Genomic DNA, 16071 nt, shown 5'->3' on the forward strand with positions numbered 1-16071 from the left:
GCGCACCCGCCGCTCCGGCGTCCGCATCGACGACAACGCCTCCCCCACCGGCCGCTTCGTCCTCGTCGAGCCCAAGCCGGAGCCCGGCCTCCCCGCGGAGTACAAGGAGATAGCCCGGCATGGCTTCTCCGACGAGGACGCCCTGAGGAGATAGCCAGTGCGACGAGATGGTCCGGCAGCGCCGGGCCCTGGAGGAGATCGCCGCCCGCAAGCGTGGGCGCGAGGACGAGCACGGCGTTGTGGTCCTCGACAGCGACGATGACGACGACGCCCCCGGACCGTCCAACCCGCCGCGCCAACCGGGGAAGGGATGCAGCAGGGACGGCGGAGGCGTCGGCGGGGGCGACGACGATGACGACGACGACGGTGACTACACGCGGTTCTACAGCCTCCTCGGCATGTAGAACCGCGTGGGCGGGCGGCGAGGCGGGCGGGAGGGAGACGGCGGGGGTAGCCCGCGGTAGTTTTTTCTTTTTTTGTAAAATATGTTTAAATTTGAACGAACTCGAACGTGTTTGCATTGTGTTTGCGCCGAATTTAAACATTTTAAAAACCCGTGGGGGGCCGCGACTGGGGGGCATCACGTCCCCAGTGCGCAGTTTAGCGCCGGTGCGCCCCCAGGGGGCGATTTTTTGCCCCTCCTGAGGGGCCAACGGCTGGAGATGCCCTTATTGCACATCTAAATGAGTGAATCAAGCATAAAGAGAAAAAGAAAAAAGAAGAAGAAAATATTCACACGAATCTCAATGTAAGATCAATGCCATATAACTTAGATGTGCAATACTTATGACACATCTAGATGTGCTTTAGCAAAACTGAATAAAGTATGCCGTAGGGCTTAAAGAAAAGGGTACTCTGGTCAGAGTGGCCTCGGAGAAAAAACAAGGTTTAGAGGGGAAAAGTTTGGAATAAAAAAAAAAGAGGAAACCCTGAACCCCTCCTCCCCTCCCCTCCTCTCCTCTTCCCCGTGGCGGCGAGCTGCGGCGGCGCTCAGGTTGCAGTCGACGGCGAAGCTCCGGTGGCCTTAGACGCCGGCGGATACCTCCCGGCGACGGACAGCAGCAGAGGCAACCACCCGGCGGTGAGTTTCCTGCTCTCGCGCTCACCCCTTATCCCCGGCGGCGACCTAGGTTTAGGAGCTCGCCGCGGCGCCGTGCACCTGCTGGCCGCCGTGGAGTTGTTCTGTTCTTCCTGCCGCCGCCGCCGCGCCTAGGTCTGCTTGTCTGCTTTCAGTCATTAGCTGATGACTTTTTCCAATAGGTTTGCGCAGTACACTGACCAAACCTGTTGAAGATCTACTACTACTAGTGTAATCAAACCGCCACTGCTTGTTGATGCTTGTTTGCTGCCGGCTTTGGTAGAGGGATTCAAATTGCTTGCTGCTGCTTGCTCGCAGCTAACCGTGCATCACTGAATTTGGTGCAGGCCAGACTTGCGGGTTATGCAGAGAGCAGAGGCCAGGAGCAGAACGGGGCGGTGAAGACAGCAGCAAGAGGCGGCATCACGCGAAGGTGGGGAGCAGCGCGTGGTTTGATTAGTTCTTCGTTTAATACCTATTTACTCATCTGAATCACAAGAGCTCTAAGTTTCCCAATTATGATCCATTCTTGTTGCTGAGCAGAATATCGTGCTGGAACTGACGAATTTATTTATTTATCTCTCTGTCTGTCAGGTTGAATTGGTTGGTATTGGTGCATAATGTCGTCCAATTGGCGGTCACTGCAGCACCGGCATCGCTACACCTACACATCGGTCGTCTTCCCCAAGCACTACCTGGAAGCACTACCCCTTGTGCCGGCCCAGGTCTCTGCGTCCAATTTCTTCGCCCAGTTGAACAATCTGATATCCCTGCCGTCCACCTACGCGCAGATTGTTGTTGTCAAGGACTTCGCCTCGGCGTTTGTGCTGTTTCTTTCTGCTCCAGCGATATCTGATGATGCCGTGCTTGCTGCCGCCAAGCTTTATTTGGAGATCCTCTTCTTTGAGAACTCGCTCCCTCTCCATCGGGTGCTAATATCTGTGCTTGCCAAGTGCAACAAGTTCTCTGCACTCATTAGTGCCTGCTTTACTTTGCTATGTGAAGAGTATGGTGCCTCTGGTGTCAAGGCAAAGAAGAGATTTTTGGTATCTCGAGCTGCGTTGTCACTGATTGGCTACCCCAAGTTGGGTTTTCTCAATGAGGCAGTTGAGAAGGGTGTAGAGATCATGGCATGGGATGTGGTGGCCGGGCTTGACGGAGTTATTAGGGACATAGATGATGGGTCCCGGCCATCTCCAGTTGTGATGGAGCAGTGCCAAGAGGCCATGTCTTGCATGTACTACTTGCTGCAGCGTTACCCTTCTAAGTTTACTGGACTTGATAAGGCATCAGCTGTCTTCAAGAGTGCTGTTAGGACGATACTGACTGTTCTAAAGTCATCTGCCTTTTCGAGGGATTGTCTGGTGGCCTCTGGAGTCAGCTTCTGTGCTGCAATTCAGGTTTTCATGAGTCCCGAGCAGATTTCCTGGTTTATTTCTCAAGGGCTCTTTGGTATCTTTCCTGACCATGAAGAGGATCTAGCTGCGCATGATGCACTTTCTGATTTTCATCTGAGTGAAGAAATCAGAGATCTCTCGGTTTTGAGTAGACTTTGTTTACTCAGAGGGATTTTGACGGCTATTCCAAGGAAAGCACTCAACGTGCGTCAGCTTCATTCAAATGGATCTTTATGGACTGTATTGTATGATGGGATTTTACCTGAGCTTTGCATGCACTGTGAGAACCCCATTGATAGGCACTTCAATTTCCATGCTCTGACAGTGACTCAGATATGTCTGCAGCAGATTAAGACATCTGTTTTGGCTGATTTCACTGACTTCTCTGGTGACTATAAGCCTTTCTCCAGGGATGTTGTCAACCGTGTATTAAAAATCATATGGAGCAACCTGGAAGATCCTTTGAGTCAGACTGTAAAACAAGTGCACCTCATCTTTGATCTCCTATTGGATATTGAATCGTGTCTTCCATCAGAAGACCAAAGCATCAAATTGGTTCTGTGCGACATTGCAAATGATTTACTTCGCCTAGGTCCGCGATGCAAAGGGAGATATATCCCTTTAGCTTCTTTGACGAGGCGACTGGGTGCCAAATCTCTTCTAAGCTTGAAATCAAACCTCCTTTTAGAAACAGCCTATGCTTACATAGATGATGATGTTTGTTGTGCTGCAACATCGTTTTTAAAATGCTTCCTTGAGAATTTAAGGGATGAATGCTGGAATGAGGATGGTGTTGAGCAAGGATATGATGCCTTTAGAGGGTTGTGCTTGCCTCCTTTGATGCGGGGATTAGTATCTGGTAATTCGAAGCTACGATCCAATTTAAATACTTATGCAGTACCCACTGTCATCGAAGTTGACACAGACAGTATATTTGCAATGCTTGGATTCATCTCTGTAGGCCCAAGTGCAGATGCAAATAAATTGGATGTGCCATTGAAAAGTGACCAATGTATAGCCGCACTGGTTTCACTGCTAAAGGTCTCTCGAAATCTCGCACTTGTGGAAGGGGACATTCATATGGATTCTGATGAATTGCTTGAGCAGGAGGATAATAAGGGTGCTGTAATCATATCTGTTAAAGGGATTGCTGTTAGAGTACCTGCTAATTGGTTTGTTTTGGCACTGACACATAGTGATGAAACTCTGCGTATAGATGCTGCTGAATCTCTCTTCCTAAATCCCAAGACATCAAGTCTTCCATCCTCCTTGGAACTGAGCTTGCTTAAACTAGCAGTCCCATTGAATATGCGTTGTAGCTCAACAGCATTTCAAATGAAATGGGCAGGTTTATTTAGAAAGTTTTTTGCTAGGGTGCGCACAGCACTGGACAGACAGCTAAAGCAGGGATCATGGCTGCCATCACCAAACTCTATTGTAAAAGAAGCTCGCCCTGTTGACACTGTTATGGACACTACTGTGCAGAGGGCGGAAGATCTCTTCCAGTTCATGAAGTGGTTGGGCTCCTTCCTATTTAATTCTTGTTACCCTTCTGCCCCTTATGAAAGGAAAACAATTGCAATGGAGCTTATTCTTATAATGGTAGATGTATGGCCTATTCGTCGCTCTGAAGGGAAGACTGATGTTCATCCTTATAATGACAGCATAACATTGCCAGATTCAACAATTTCATTTGTAGGGTCTATAATTGATAGCTGGGACAAGCTAAGGGAAAATTCTTTCCGCATTCTGTTGCAGTTTCCAACACCTCTTCCTGGAATTTCCCAGAGTGCATCCATAAATGATGTTATCAGATGGGCAAAAGAACTCGTGCTAAGCCCGCGAGTTCGGGAAAGTGACGCTGGCGCATTAACCTTCCGACTTATATTTCGGAAGTATGTTTTGGAGCTTGGATGTGTTATTGTTTTCTCTGAAGAAAATGATTGCCTTCAGTGTTACACGAAATCTACAGATGGAGATACAGAAGTAATTGCCAGTCAAAACCCAGTTGCACAGTACATTTCATCACTCATTCAGTGGCTGTGTACTGTTGTAGAAGAGGGTGAGAGGGATCTTTGTGAAGCATGTAAGAGAAGCTTTGTTCATGGAGTTCTTCTTACCTTGCGCTACACATTTGATGAGCTGCATTGGAACTCTGCAGCTATCCAATCGTGTCTCTCAGAGATGAGGAGTTTGGTTGGAAAGCTTCTTCAACTCATAATGCGTATAACATCGCTAGCCCTGTGGGTAGTTTCTTCTGATGCATGGTATATGCCATATGATATGGATGACATGATTGATGATGGCTCCTTTCTCTTGGATATAATTGATGAGGATCAACCTGATACTGCTTTAGCAACGACAGAGAAGAATGCCAAATCAGGGAATAATGGCAAACCGGCTGAACATGTTATTATGGTTGGTTGTTGGCTTGCTATGAAGGAGGTAATGGATTAGTTCCTTATTACTTTACTCACCTAAGTTTCGAAGTTGCTTTTCACTAGCTTTAGTTTTGAACTTAAGCAATTGCCTAAAACATATTGATCATATGGCATGGACCAACTTTGTTGTCAGTATTTTTTTCTTCTGAAATACATGTTTGTCCACTTATTTATGTAACACTTTCTGTCCTATTTGAGAGCATAATTTTGGTAAATTTGTTAGGTTGAGAAAAGGTTATTATTTCTGGGAAGTTCATACGTTGCGTCTCAGATCCATTACCAATATTATTGTACCAATGCAGTTATCCGGGTATAGTTTTTTAATGGTCTTTCTATGGTGTAAGTTTTCCATTTATATTTCAGGTTAGCCTTCTATTTGGAACCATCGTCAGGAAAATTCCATTGCCTGTCTGTTCTCACTCAAATTCATCTCAGAATAGTTTGTCTGACAATACCGAGCAGACAAACATGTCTGGGGAGGTTCTAGATGTGGAACAGTTAGAGATGATGGGTGATCATTTTTTGCAAGTTCTTCTTAAAATGAAGCATAATGGTGCAATTGATAAGACAAGGGCTGGACTTACTGCCCTCTGCAACCGTCTTCTTTGCTCAAATGATTCAAGGTATGTTCCATTTGCCCATGTAGGGCCTCTTTGGAAACCAAGGGAAACATTGTTTATGATAACTTGGTGCTGCAATTCTTGTTTACATTTGAAACGTATGTATGAAAAATTCAGCAATAGGTAACATTTCATTCCTTGAATTTGTGAGATATCATATCACACAACACCATCCTCCAATTTTTTAATCAGTTTCATCCTTGTGGAGGTGTAATAAAATCCAGCCTCCTGCTAAAAAATGTTTTGTCCTTGTAGAAGTACAATGATATTCAACATGAATATATTGAGTAATGCAGTGATGCATCTATACTGCAATTGTAGACACCTGCACATTTGTGATATTCTGAGGGGTGAAATTCAAAACTGTGCAAGTTTTCCTTGTTAATAGATGTTTGTCATCATCATTCTTCGTTATCATCATTCTTCGCCATTATGGTCTCGACATCATAAGTACAGTAGTATGTAGTGATTTTTTGTTGAAACCTGATTCTGGATTTATGTGTATGTGGAGTTGAAACTTACTTTCAGTTAAGCCAGATTCATGTCAACAGTTGTGTATCATGTCCAGTAGAAATTTTTAATGGATTATATCCTAGTTCCTGAGGATCTTTAATTTCTTTTATCATTCACAGGCTCTGCAAAATGACGGAATCGTGGATGGTGTTACTGATGGATAGGGCAGTTGCTAAAGGGCAAACTGTGGATGATTTGCTAAGAAGGAGCGCAGGAATCCCTGCTTCTTTTATGGCACTGTTCCTGGCAGAGCCAGAAGGAACTCCAAAGAAGCTACTTCCAAGGGCGTTACAATGGCTGATAGAATTTGCTAAAACGTCTTTATCTAATTTTCAGAAAGATCACAACCAGAAATCTGAAGCAATGAAAGACTGCATTGTAGATTCGTGCGAGTCGCAATCAGGAATCACCACAAGTGTTCATTCTAATGGAAATTTGTCAAAAAGCCGAGATGAGGGTGTTGTTCCTACAGTGCATGCATTCAATGTGCTTAGAGCTGCCTTTAATGATGCAAATTTAGCAGCTGACACTTCGGGTTTTTGTGCTGAGGCAACAATAGTTGCAGTACATGCATTTTCATCTCCTTACTGGGAAGTGCGTAATGCAGCTTGTCTGGCATATACTGCACTGGTTCGCCGCATGGTTGGGTTTTTGAATGTGCAGAAACGCGAATCTGCACGACGGTCAATATCTGGCCTTGAATTCTTCCACAGGCAAGTTCATTGTGGTCTTATATTGCCATGCTGTTCTTACAAGTTTAGTATATAGTTTGCATTCTGGTAACATTGGTCTTGTGATCTTATATTAGCATGCTGTTCTTACACATTAATATCATGAGAAAAATGGAGTAGCATTAGTTTAGTGCAAGTATAATGTTGATAATCATTTTTTTGGTTCAGCACCTCAGTGTTGTCGATATGATAAAAGAGCGGCATTACTTCCAAAAATAATACTACCTCCGTTTCAGTTTACAAGTCCTACGCGTATACCTAGGTTGCCAGTTTTATCACCTTAATATAAACTATATAACACAAAAATTATACGATTTGAAAATAGAACATCTAAAGTTTATATTGATATATTTTTTGTAATATATAACTTGTATTAGGTTGGTCAAATTGACGACCTAGGGGCACGCGCACGCCCTGTAAACTGAGAGAGAGGTAGTACTAGTTTATTTATTATAGTCCTGATGTAGGATTGCCATTCTTGTGTAAACCTTTTGTTCTTGTGTTTGTTTATGGTGAAACATTATATCCAATATTTTCCCAAACTAATATTCAGTTGGTGGGATTGACTATTTTATTGACTGAGTTGTGCCTTGTTTTATTATGTATAGGTACCCGGCACTTCATCCATTCCTATCTAGTGAACTGAAAGTTGCAACAGAACTATTAGCTGATGGGGTTTCCGGCAATTTAGAGTCACATATCGCAAAAGCCATACACCCCAGCCTGTGCCCTATTCTTATTCTTTTATCAAGGCTTAAGCCGTCGCCCATTAGCTGTGCAACCGATGATCCTTTAGATCCATTTTTGCTTTTACCTTTTATCCAGAAATGTGCTACCCAGAGTAACTACCGGGTTCGTGTCCTTGCATCAAGGGCTTTAATTGGTCTGGTATCTAACGAGAGGCTGCAGCATGTTGTTGGTGATATACTGGATGATTTACCTTGTGGAGGTCGTAAAGTGTCAACTAATAATTCTCAGTCTTTTTCATTCAATACAATTCATGGCCTTCTTCTGCAGCTGTTTTCCCTTCTCGATAGCAACTTCAGAGGTTTGACAGACAGTAACAAGAAGGATCAGATTCTTGGCCAACTAATCGAGGTTCTCTCAAAGTGCTCTTGGCTTGGCTGCCATAAATTATGTGCATGCCCTGTTGTAAGTACATCATACTTACGTGTTCTGGATCAGATGCTTGATGCTGCAAGGGCAGGGAAAAGCAAGCATACTGATGTTATCCGGACACTGCTGTTACAATTGAGTTCCCAGAGTCTGAACAATGTAACATCAACCCACCATGCTTTCCATGATCCTACCCAGATTGAATTTCAGCAGCAAACAGTTGCATCATATTTCAGCTGTGTTGGTATTCCCAAGGGACATGATGAAACCGCCGAGGAAGATGTTCGATCGCAAATACTTGATCAGTCGACTTCAAGCATGTCAGAGACGCCTTGTGCGGTCTCCCTCACTGAGCTGCACAAGGAGATAATGTCTTGCCTTGCCGATCCTATATATGATGTTAGAATCACAGCGCTGAAGAGGATTCTGCAGCTTGTGAAATCAATCAGGTCTGGTGATAGTAAGAACATTTTGCATCAATGGGCTAGGGCCAGTCTGCACTCTGTGATTATGGAACGGTTATCTGTGGAAGAACACCCCAAATGCCTTTATTATAGTCTAAGGATCATATTTTCATGGAACGTGGAATGCCAGTTCAACAATGGAGAAGATTGCAATACATTTTTATCCATCTGGGACAGATTAGTTCATTTGAACAGCACTGTGTCACATGCGAAAACCAGAGAAATAATTCTATGTTGCATGGGTATGTGCATGAAGCAGTTTGCTAAATTGATGAGGGATGGCGTGTTACCGGAAGGCTTTAAAACGAGTGAGCTCTCTACTTCCTTTGGGAGTATCCACAAAGGGAATAGATTATCTGCAGCCATTATCAGCACAGACCTTTTTGTCAGTCTTGTTAAGAAGCAAAGTGCACCATCTGAAACTGTGAATTCTCGTAGGGCTGCCGCTGAAGCAATTATCGCTTCAGGTCTTCTTGAAGAGGCAAATTATGTCAAAGCATGTGTGTCCAACGCATACATTCCTTCGGAACAAGACAATGAATGCCATCTCGAGGAGAAATGCTTGAAAGCTAGCGCGGGTGAATTTGTCAGTCTCTATGCATGCAAGATACTTGACTTATGGTTCATATGCATCCAGTTGCTGGAGGATGAGGATGTCCATCTTCGGCAGAAACTTGCCAACGATGTCCAGAAGATAATTGGAAATGGGTCAGGCAATAAGCTATGTGATGATTCCACACCACTGCAAGTGGACAGAGTGATTGCGTTGAGCTTCGAATTCATAACCTGCTTGTTTGGTCACTGGCTGAAATACGTCGAGTACTTGCTAAGGATGGTTTTGGACACTGCTAACACGTTGGACTCGGATGGTGACTTGGTCCGTCAGATATTTGACAAAGAAATCGATAACCACCACGAGGAGAAGCTGCTGATATGTCAAATCAGCTGCTCAAACATTCAGAAGCTCGTGCGGTCTGGGCATCAGCTGGCAACATCAGGGAGAAGTGAAGCGTTGTTGCAGAACTGGAGGGACCGTTTCCTGCACCAGCTTACGTCGTTGACGAGTGGCTATCTTGAGAAAGAGGGGAAAACCGATTGGATTGGCGGCATCGGCAACCACAAGGATGTGTTCGCGTCAGTATACGCAAATCTGCTCGGCCTGTACGCTCTCACTGAATCAAGGTGGTTATCAGAACAAGCGGAATTGGAGGACAGGCACAAATCGTATCTGCAAGAATTTTCAGATCTGGAGGGGTTCATCACGCCCTTCCTGAAGAACCCTTTGATCTCCAACCTTTACTTGCTGGTGAAGCGGTCGCATGAGCGGGAGGACCAGGCGGGAGGCTCCGCCGCCTCGGAAAGTTTTGATCCGTATTTTCTCCTCAGATGATTTTTCTTTCTCATATACAACAATTAAGTAGCTCCTTTCGAGCGAGATAGCGGTTACTTGGTCTGGAACCAATTTGCAAATTGTTTTTGGTACATGTGATGAGTATCTGTAAACCGTGTTTCTTTCTACAGCTAAGTTTTGCAGCCACCATAATTTTGTTTTGTTGGGGGTGAAACTTTTGTGCATCAGGAATACTTCATAATTTTTGTTTTGAGTAGCTGATAAATCAACAGCAGCTTGAGTGGCTAATGTGAATGCCATCGCGGTGAAAACTGCGGCCGAAAATCAGCACATTGGCCCATTGAATTCTCTGCCTCGTCGATCAAGTTAGACAATCTGTCAGTTAAATAAAAAGCTGTGAATAAATCTGTGCACTTTATATCGGCACCATTTTTTTTACATGGGCTGTGATTCCTACAGTTTCAGGCTTTCAGCCTTCATCCAGAAAAGCTGATGAATTAACAGCCCGAGCTCTAGGGCACTTGCCTGCCATATCTCTCAGGAGAAAGTCAACAATCTTACAAGAAGGTCAGTTTCTTCAACCCAACTACAAACGGTTCACAGTTTTGGGTGGAGCTGGGGCGCCTGGCTGTGGACCGCTGCTACGCCGGCAGTGAAGCACTGCAGCGGCGAGACCACGCCGGCGTCGAAGTAGAGGATGTAGAGGCCCTCAGTGACGCTCACCAGCCTCACCGCCGGCTCGCCGCCGCTCCTCGCCCCCTGGAATTAGATAGAAACGGAGATGAACAATATGCCACTTCTGAAACATAAAATCCTGTCTGAATTGTGCTTACCGTTGGTGACAGCTCCACCGATTTGGCACCGTCCTCAGGCGACGACGACACGCGGCCGTCGTTGCTCAGCACTCTGATGGGGCAGCCGAGGTCCCACCCGCCGCACTCGCAGCGGCCACCGTTCCGCCACCGCTCGACGAGCCCCGACGGGCCGCCAGTCCCGGAAGCCACGCCGCCGTGGTAGCCTCTTGGGACAATGGCGCTTATGCACCACCTTGCCTTCTTATTCCTGCTCTCTGATTGAGCGGCTCCTCCGGCCTTCTCAAGGAACTTGAGGCCCCAGCCGCCGACGACGGTCGGCTCTTCCCGCCGCTCCCTCACCACGATCGCCGCCACCTCCTGGTTGGCCGGCAGATCGTCGGCGGCGAGGCTCACCAACCCTGTCGCCTTTCCAGCGCCGCCCGGTTCGGCGTCGAGCATTTCGCGCACATCATCGTCGAACCGCAGCGGGGAAGAAGGCCTGCCAAACCTTCCCCATGCAGCATGTTTCGGGCTGGAGGAAGCATTGGGCGACCTCATGATCTCTGCCACCCTCTTCACCAGCCCCTTGCCTTTTGCAGCACTGTAGGCGCTCTGCATCTGCCTCAGGTAGTCATCAGGGGAGCCATACATGACAAACTCAGTCTCCACACAGCCTGACCCGTCTGAGCCCAGCACCAGAGAGCTTGACACCTTCATCTTGCCGACGAGTTTCGACACGCCGCTCGAGTAGTTCCCCATCCAGTCCTTCTTCCCTTGTTCGTCTGAATGGAACAGGTAGACGTAGTCGGTGGCGGAGGCTTTGCCATCGCCATGTGGCTTCTTGACAGGGCTTGCAGTGTACATCGCCATAGGATTGTCCAGTGACAGTTCAAAGTGAGGGAGCCCATCTTTCCATATACATTGCAGAAGGCCTGCACTAAGAGATGATGATGGTGGTGGGTATGAGGACAGACCAGGCTGACTTGACCTCAGACATGCCGTGCCGGAGCAAGAAGGCGCCGTGCCCTCATGCGCGGCGAGCTCCGCCGCGCTTCTCTTCGACGGCGACGATGCCCCGGGGGAGGACATCTCCCATGTCTCCGGGGAAATCAGCTTCAGTATCTCTGACTGTGTAATGGTGTGTGATCTTGACCTGGTTTTCCTCATCTTGGCCCCCGGAAGGAAGAAAGAGGGACTCTTTGGCGGTCTTGTCTTGGCGTTCACTAGCGCATGTAAGGAGTCCAGCATCATCTTGTCCGAAGGACCCAGAGTGACATCCCCGGTGCCGGCTCCGCCGCTGATCAAGTCGTCGAGATCAGTCACGTTGTGGGTTCTTGTTGGGTGCCTCAGGCTTCTTATCAGGAACTCCAAGATCATCATCTTGGCAGGAAGCGTCGGGCACAAGTCCAGGCGAGGCGCGTCGCCACCACAGCAGCATGGTGACCTGTGGCATGACTGGCAGCTCCTGCTCTTCCTCTCATCTAATGGAAATGTCTGCCTGTAGTTTACCAGAGCCAGATCAGACTGAACCTCAGGTGCAACAACCGGCAGGTGTTGATGATGGTCATCTTCTGACCTTCCACTGAACTCTGGAGCGGCGCTGTCGCCGCGTAATCCATTTCTCCTTTCCAAATAGACGAGCTCCATCTTCGCCAAAGAACCAAAAATCTAGTTAATGCTGGAAAATCTGATATTGATTACCTGCACAGCAGCAACATCACCGGCATGTTAAAGATGGCAGAAAACCCAAATCTGATCTGACAGACAGGAAATTAACAACTGCCAAAATCATGCCTATGTTGTCTATGATGACAGCTAAGCAGTTTCCGGTATATCGGTGCCGGATCCGAAAATATTGGTAAGATGACTGTCAAGCAGTTTCCGTATATCGGCGCCGGATCAGAAAGTACTGAAAAGGGAGCAATGACTTTCCCTAAATAGTAAGCAAATAAATCCCCCCGTAAACAACTGTACCGAGAATCTAAAAATATTTTGCGCATAGATCATGGAGCAAAAAATTCATAAGATTTTATAATTAACTAGTCAATCAAAGCCTTAAAACAATATGAATGGACAACAGTTGCCAGGAGAGGTCCATGTGAGTTATCACAAAAAAAGAAGAAGAGAGAAGACCATGTGTTGGCCATTTTCTATGAAACATCCTATGCCCAATATAAGGCTACTGAAGAAACCTGTACCTGTAGTGCTTATGATGAACCAACTGCCCAGAAATCATTATGATGAACCAACCCAGAGAGAGAGCCTCTCTTTTTCCCAATTGAAATGACTGAACCATAGCACAAGATTATAAATTCCCCCACAAGTACCATCTCAGCGGCACCAATTGGGCAAAAAATGAATGCTTTCTCTCCGTAAGATCGTCGCACACTCTATCCATGAAAACGGTACCATCTAAATTCTGAAGTCCTTCCTTTCATCTCAGTAGAAGCAAGAGAACATGCTAGTACTACTAACTGTACTACTACCAAGTGGAGTCCATTGCTTAGAATGCACTATCACTGAAGCATTGGGCATAAGACTGTGGAAAAGTAAATGCAGCACTTGAAGAAGAGATTGATGTACAAGCAAGAAGAGAGCAATTTCTTATCCTCTGCAATTATTTCATCGAGAGGAGTCAACTGGACTAAAAGATGAGTGTTTTTTTTTATGGTTCTTAGTTAGGCATGAAAACTAAAGCAGCAGAAGCCTGCAGAAAAGCAAGCACCAGCAGGGAATAATGGCCAACCAAAAAAAGGAAGAACTTAATTGCATTCATCACCGGCGGCTTAAATATTGATAAGATGACAGTGAAGCAGTTTCAGTTTCCGTGTAAAGGTGCTGGATCAGAAAATACTGAAAACAGAGCAATGACTTTCCCTATATATATAGCAAGCAAATAACCCCCCCCCCCCCCCCTAAATAACTGCACCGAGAATCTAAAAATACTTTGCGCGTAGATCATGGAGCAAACACTCATAAGATTTTACAATTAACCAAACCGATAAAAGCCTTACAAAAAATACGAATGGACCAGGAGAGGTCCATGTGAGTTATCACAAAAAAAGAAGAAGAGATAAGACCATGTGTTGGGTATTTTGTATGAAACACCCTATGCCCAAAACAAAGCTACTGAAGAAACCTGTACCTGTAGTACTGCACAAGTGCCTACACACAAACTGTCCAGAAATCAGTATGAACCAACTCAGAGAACATGGTAATAAATTCCCAACAAGTACCATCTCAGCAGCACAAACTGGGCAAAAAATGAATGCTTTCTCTCCGTAAGATCGTCGCGTACACCCTACCCATGAGAACAATAGTGCTATCTGAACTCTGAAGTCCTTCCTTCCTTCTCTGTAGAGAACATGCTAGTACTAATACTAACTGTACCACTACCAAGTGGAGTCCATTGCTTAAGATGCACTGTCACTGAAGCATTGGGTACAAGACTGTTACATGAAAGTAAATGCAGCAGTTGAAGCAGAGATTGGTGTCCAAGCAAGAACAGAGCAAGTTCTTCTTATCCTCTGCAATTATAATAGGTGTCAACTGGATAAAAGGAGAATTGGTTGATTGGGCATGAAAACTAAAGCAGCAGCAGCAGCCCTGCAGAAAAGCAAGCACTAGCTAGGGAATAATGGGCAGCCAAAAAAGGAAGAAGTTAATTGCATTCATCACCGGCGGCTTAAAGAGTGTATCATCATCGCTTTGATGCGCCTGCCTTTTGACACGGCGGTTAAAGGAGGGAGGAATGAGGATGAAGCCCATGCGCAATGACACAAAGGAGGCTACAAAGGTGGCGCTGCTGGCTATCTTTTTCTCACGCAAGCACACAAAGGCTTGACTTGCTTTGCAGCAGCAGCCGCCAAATCTTCTCTAATTTCAGAAAAAGAAGAAGTAGAAGAAGAGAACATATGCTCGTTTTCAAAGTCTGTATGAAAGCTGAAAAGGCAAAATTGATTTTTATTTGGCCACAAGGAGTAGTAGAAGTGTAGAACTGTAGCAACATGCATCAGAAATTCAGACGAGAATTGCTCACCTCAGGGGCCGATCAGCACGCGCAGCATCCGAAGCCTCCCTCCCCTGAAGGTAGCGAGCGAGCGAGCGAGCAAGCAAGCACTGCCTCCTAACCTCCCAGCAACCAGCACACGGAGAAGAAAGGCTCTGGGAAAGAGCAGTGAGATGGACTGGTCTGAAGTCTGATGTCTGAAGTGACTGTGGAGAAGCCTGAGGAGGTGTGCGTGGAGGCTGGCTGGCTATGTAGGTAGGGAGGGAGGGAGGGTAGATCGATGGATTGCTTGGACCGGCAAGGCAGGCGGGCGGGGCTGCTGGCGGTACCAACCGGGAGTAGAAACAAGATTAGGTGAGGAGGACCCGGGACCTAAACCGGAGCCATCAGATGAGAGGGGCCAGGAAAGAATCAAAGCCAAGACGCAAGAAGCTCCGCTCGCTACCCTGTGGAGGAAGAGACAAGAGGAAGCAGCTTTTCACCCGACCTCGAAAGAGAAATCGGGAGGAGGAAGACGACGATGGATGGGTGGACGGATGGGGACGGGACCTGAGCGAGCGAGAGCAATCGGTGGTAGGTTTCCCGAACGGGGAGGGGCAGAGGGGGAGGCGTCAAGGAGAGAGCTGTCCCCTTTTACTCCTCCTCCTCCTCCTCCTTCCCTGCTATCTTTCTCCTTCGGTGCTCAACGCTGGATGGGCAGGCGAGGATTGTGACCGCCGGAGGCGAGAGAGTGGAAACCGGAGGTCCGGAGCAGGGCTTAATGGCGGCAGAGTAACTGCCCTCCGGTTTTAAGGAAGGCTCTTCAAGAAGAGCCAAGGAAGCAGGGCAGTTACTAGTGCCTGCGGAGAGCCGGAGAGAGGAGGGGGGAAGGCTGGGCGAAAAGTGCAAGAAGATTTGATTGCGAGCTCGAGAGCTTTCTGCGGCGGCAGCGGGGGAGAAAAGCCGAAACGGCCGGAGAAGATGCAACGGCAGGCAGGAGGACTTTTGCCGGGGCCGGGACCCGGGGTCGGTCGCGGTGGCAAAGAAGATTTACGCCTGCTGCTCCCCACAGTCAGAGTCAGACCAGCAGACCATGTGAACTCCCTGCGAGGACGACGACTAAACTGGTGATGACGATGGAGATATGCTGCTCCTACGAGCGCGAAGCAGACCGGATCGCAGCTCCCGAGGTTAGATTAGGAGCGAGCGGTTCTGGGCACGAAATTCCTTGGGGGTTGGGCTGGCTATCGAGGAGGAGGAGGAGGACGGGTTGTAGATTCCACGGAGATGTGGAGGTCTGCTTGTGCTGGGAATGGGGCTGGGATTTATTCCGCACTCCGGTCGGGGCGGCTGGCTGGCTGGCTGGGTTGTTGCGCGCTCCTCGTTCTCCACCATCGTGGTCGTGGCACTGGCCGAACGTTACGGCATGGACTTGGGCGGAGTGGAGGGAGGGGAGGGGAGTGGACAGGACCACGACAGGGCGGGGACGAGGGGCCGGGGTCACGAGCGAGCGACGGCTGGTTGGTAGAAAAAAACGGCTACTAGAGAGTGGGCCCACGTCTGATGTTTGATGGAATT

At 47.3% G+C, this 16071-nt stretch overlaps 2 protein-coding genes across 2 annotated transcripts; one reads left to right on the forward strand and one right to left on the reverse strand.

Moving 5' to 3' along the window:
* Positions 1-869: 869 nt before the first annotated feature.
* Positions 870-9925, forward strand: LOC125511392 (thyroid adenoma-associated-like protein). Its single transcript, XM_048676753.2, has 6 exons — positions 870-1081; positions 1426-1511; positions 1673-4920; positions 5280-5539; positions 6169-6762; positions 7389-9925. The coding sequence occupies exons 3-6, from the start codon at positions 1699-1701 to the stop codon at positions 9748-9750; spliced, it is 6438 nt and encodes a 2145-aa protein (XP_048532710.2). The 5' UTR covers positions 870-1081; positions 1426-1511; positions 1673-1698; the 3' UTR covers positions 9751-9925.
* A 168-nt stretch (positions 9926-10093) lies between these two features.
* LOC125511393 (uncharacterized) lies at positions 10094-15875 on the reverse strand. Its single transcript, XM_048676755.2, has 3 exons — positions 14545-15875; positions 10545-12206; positions 10094-10470 (listed from the first exon to the last, which is right to left on the reverse strand). Exons 2-3 carry the CDS (start codon positions 12150-12152, stop codon positions 10309-10311), a joined length of 1770 nt encoding a protein of 589 aa, XP_048532712.1. The 5' UTR covers positions 12153-12206; positions 14545-15875; the 3' UTR covers positions 10094-10308.
* Between the last annotated feature and the right edge of the window lie 196 nt (positions 15876-16071).

This window comes from Triticum urartu, chromosome 5A (assembly GCF_056163025.1).
Source record: "Triticum urartu cultivar PI428250 chromosome 5A, HENAU_Tu73, whole genome shotgun sequence".
NCBI classification, from domain to species: Eukaryota; Viridiplantae; Streptophyta; class Magnoliopsida; order Poales; family Poaceae; genus Triticum; species Triticum urartu.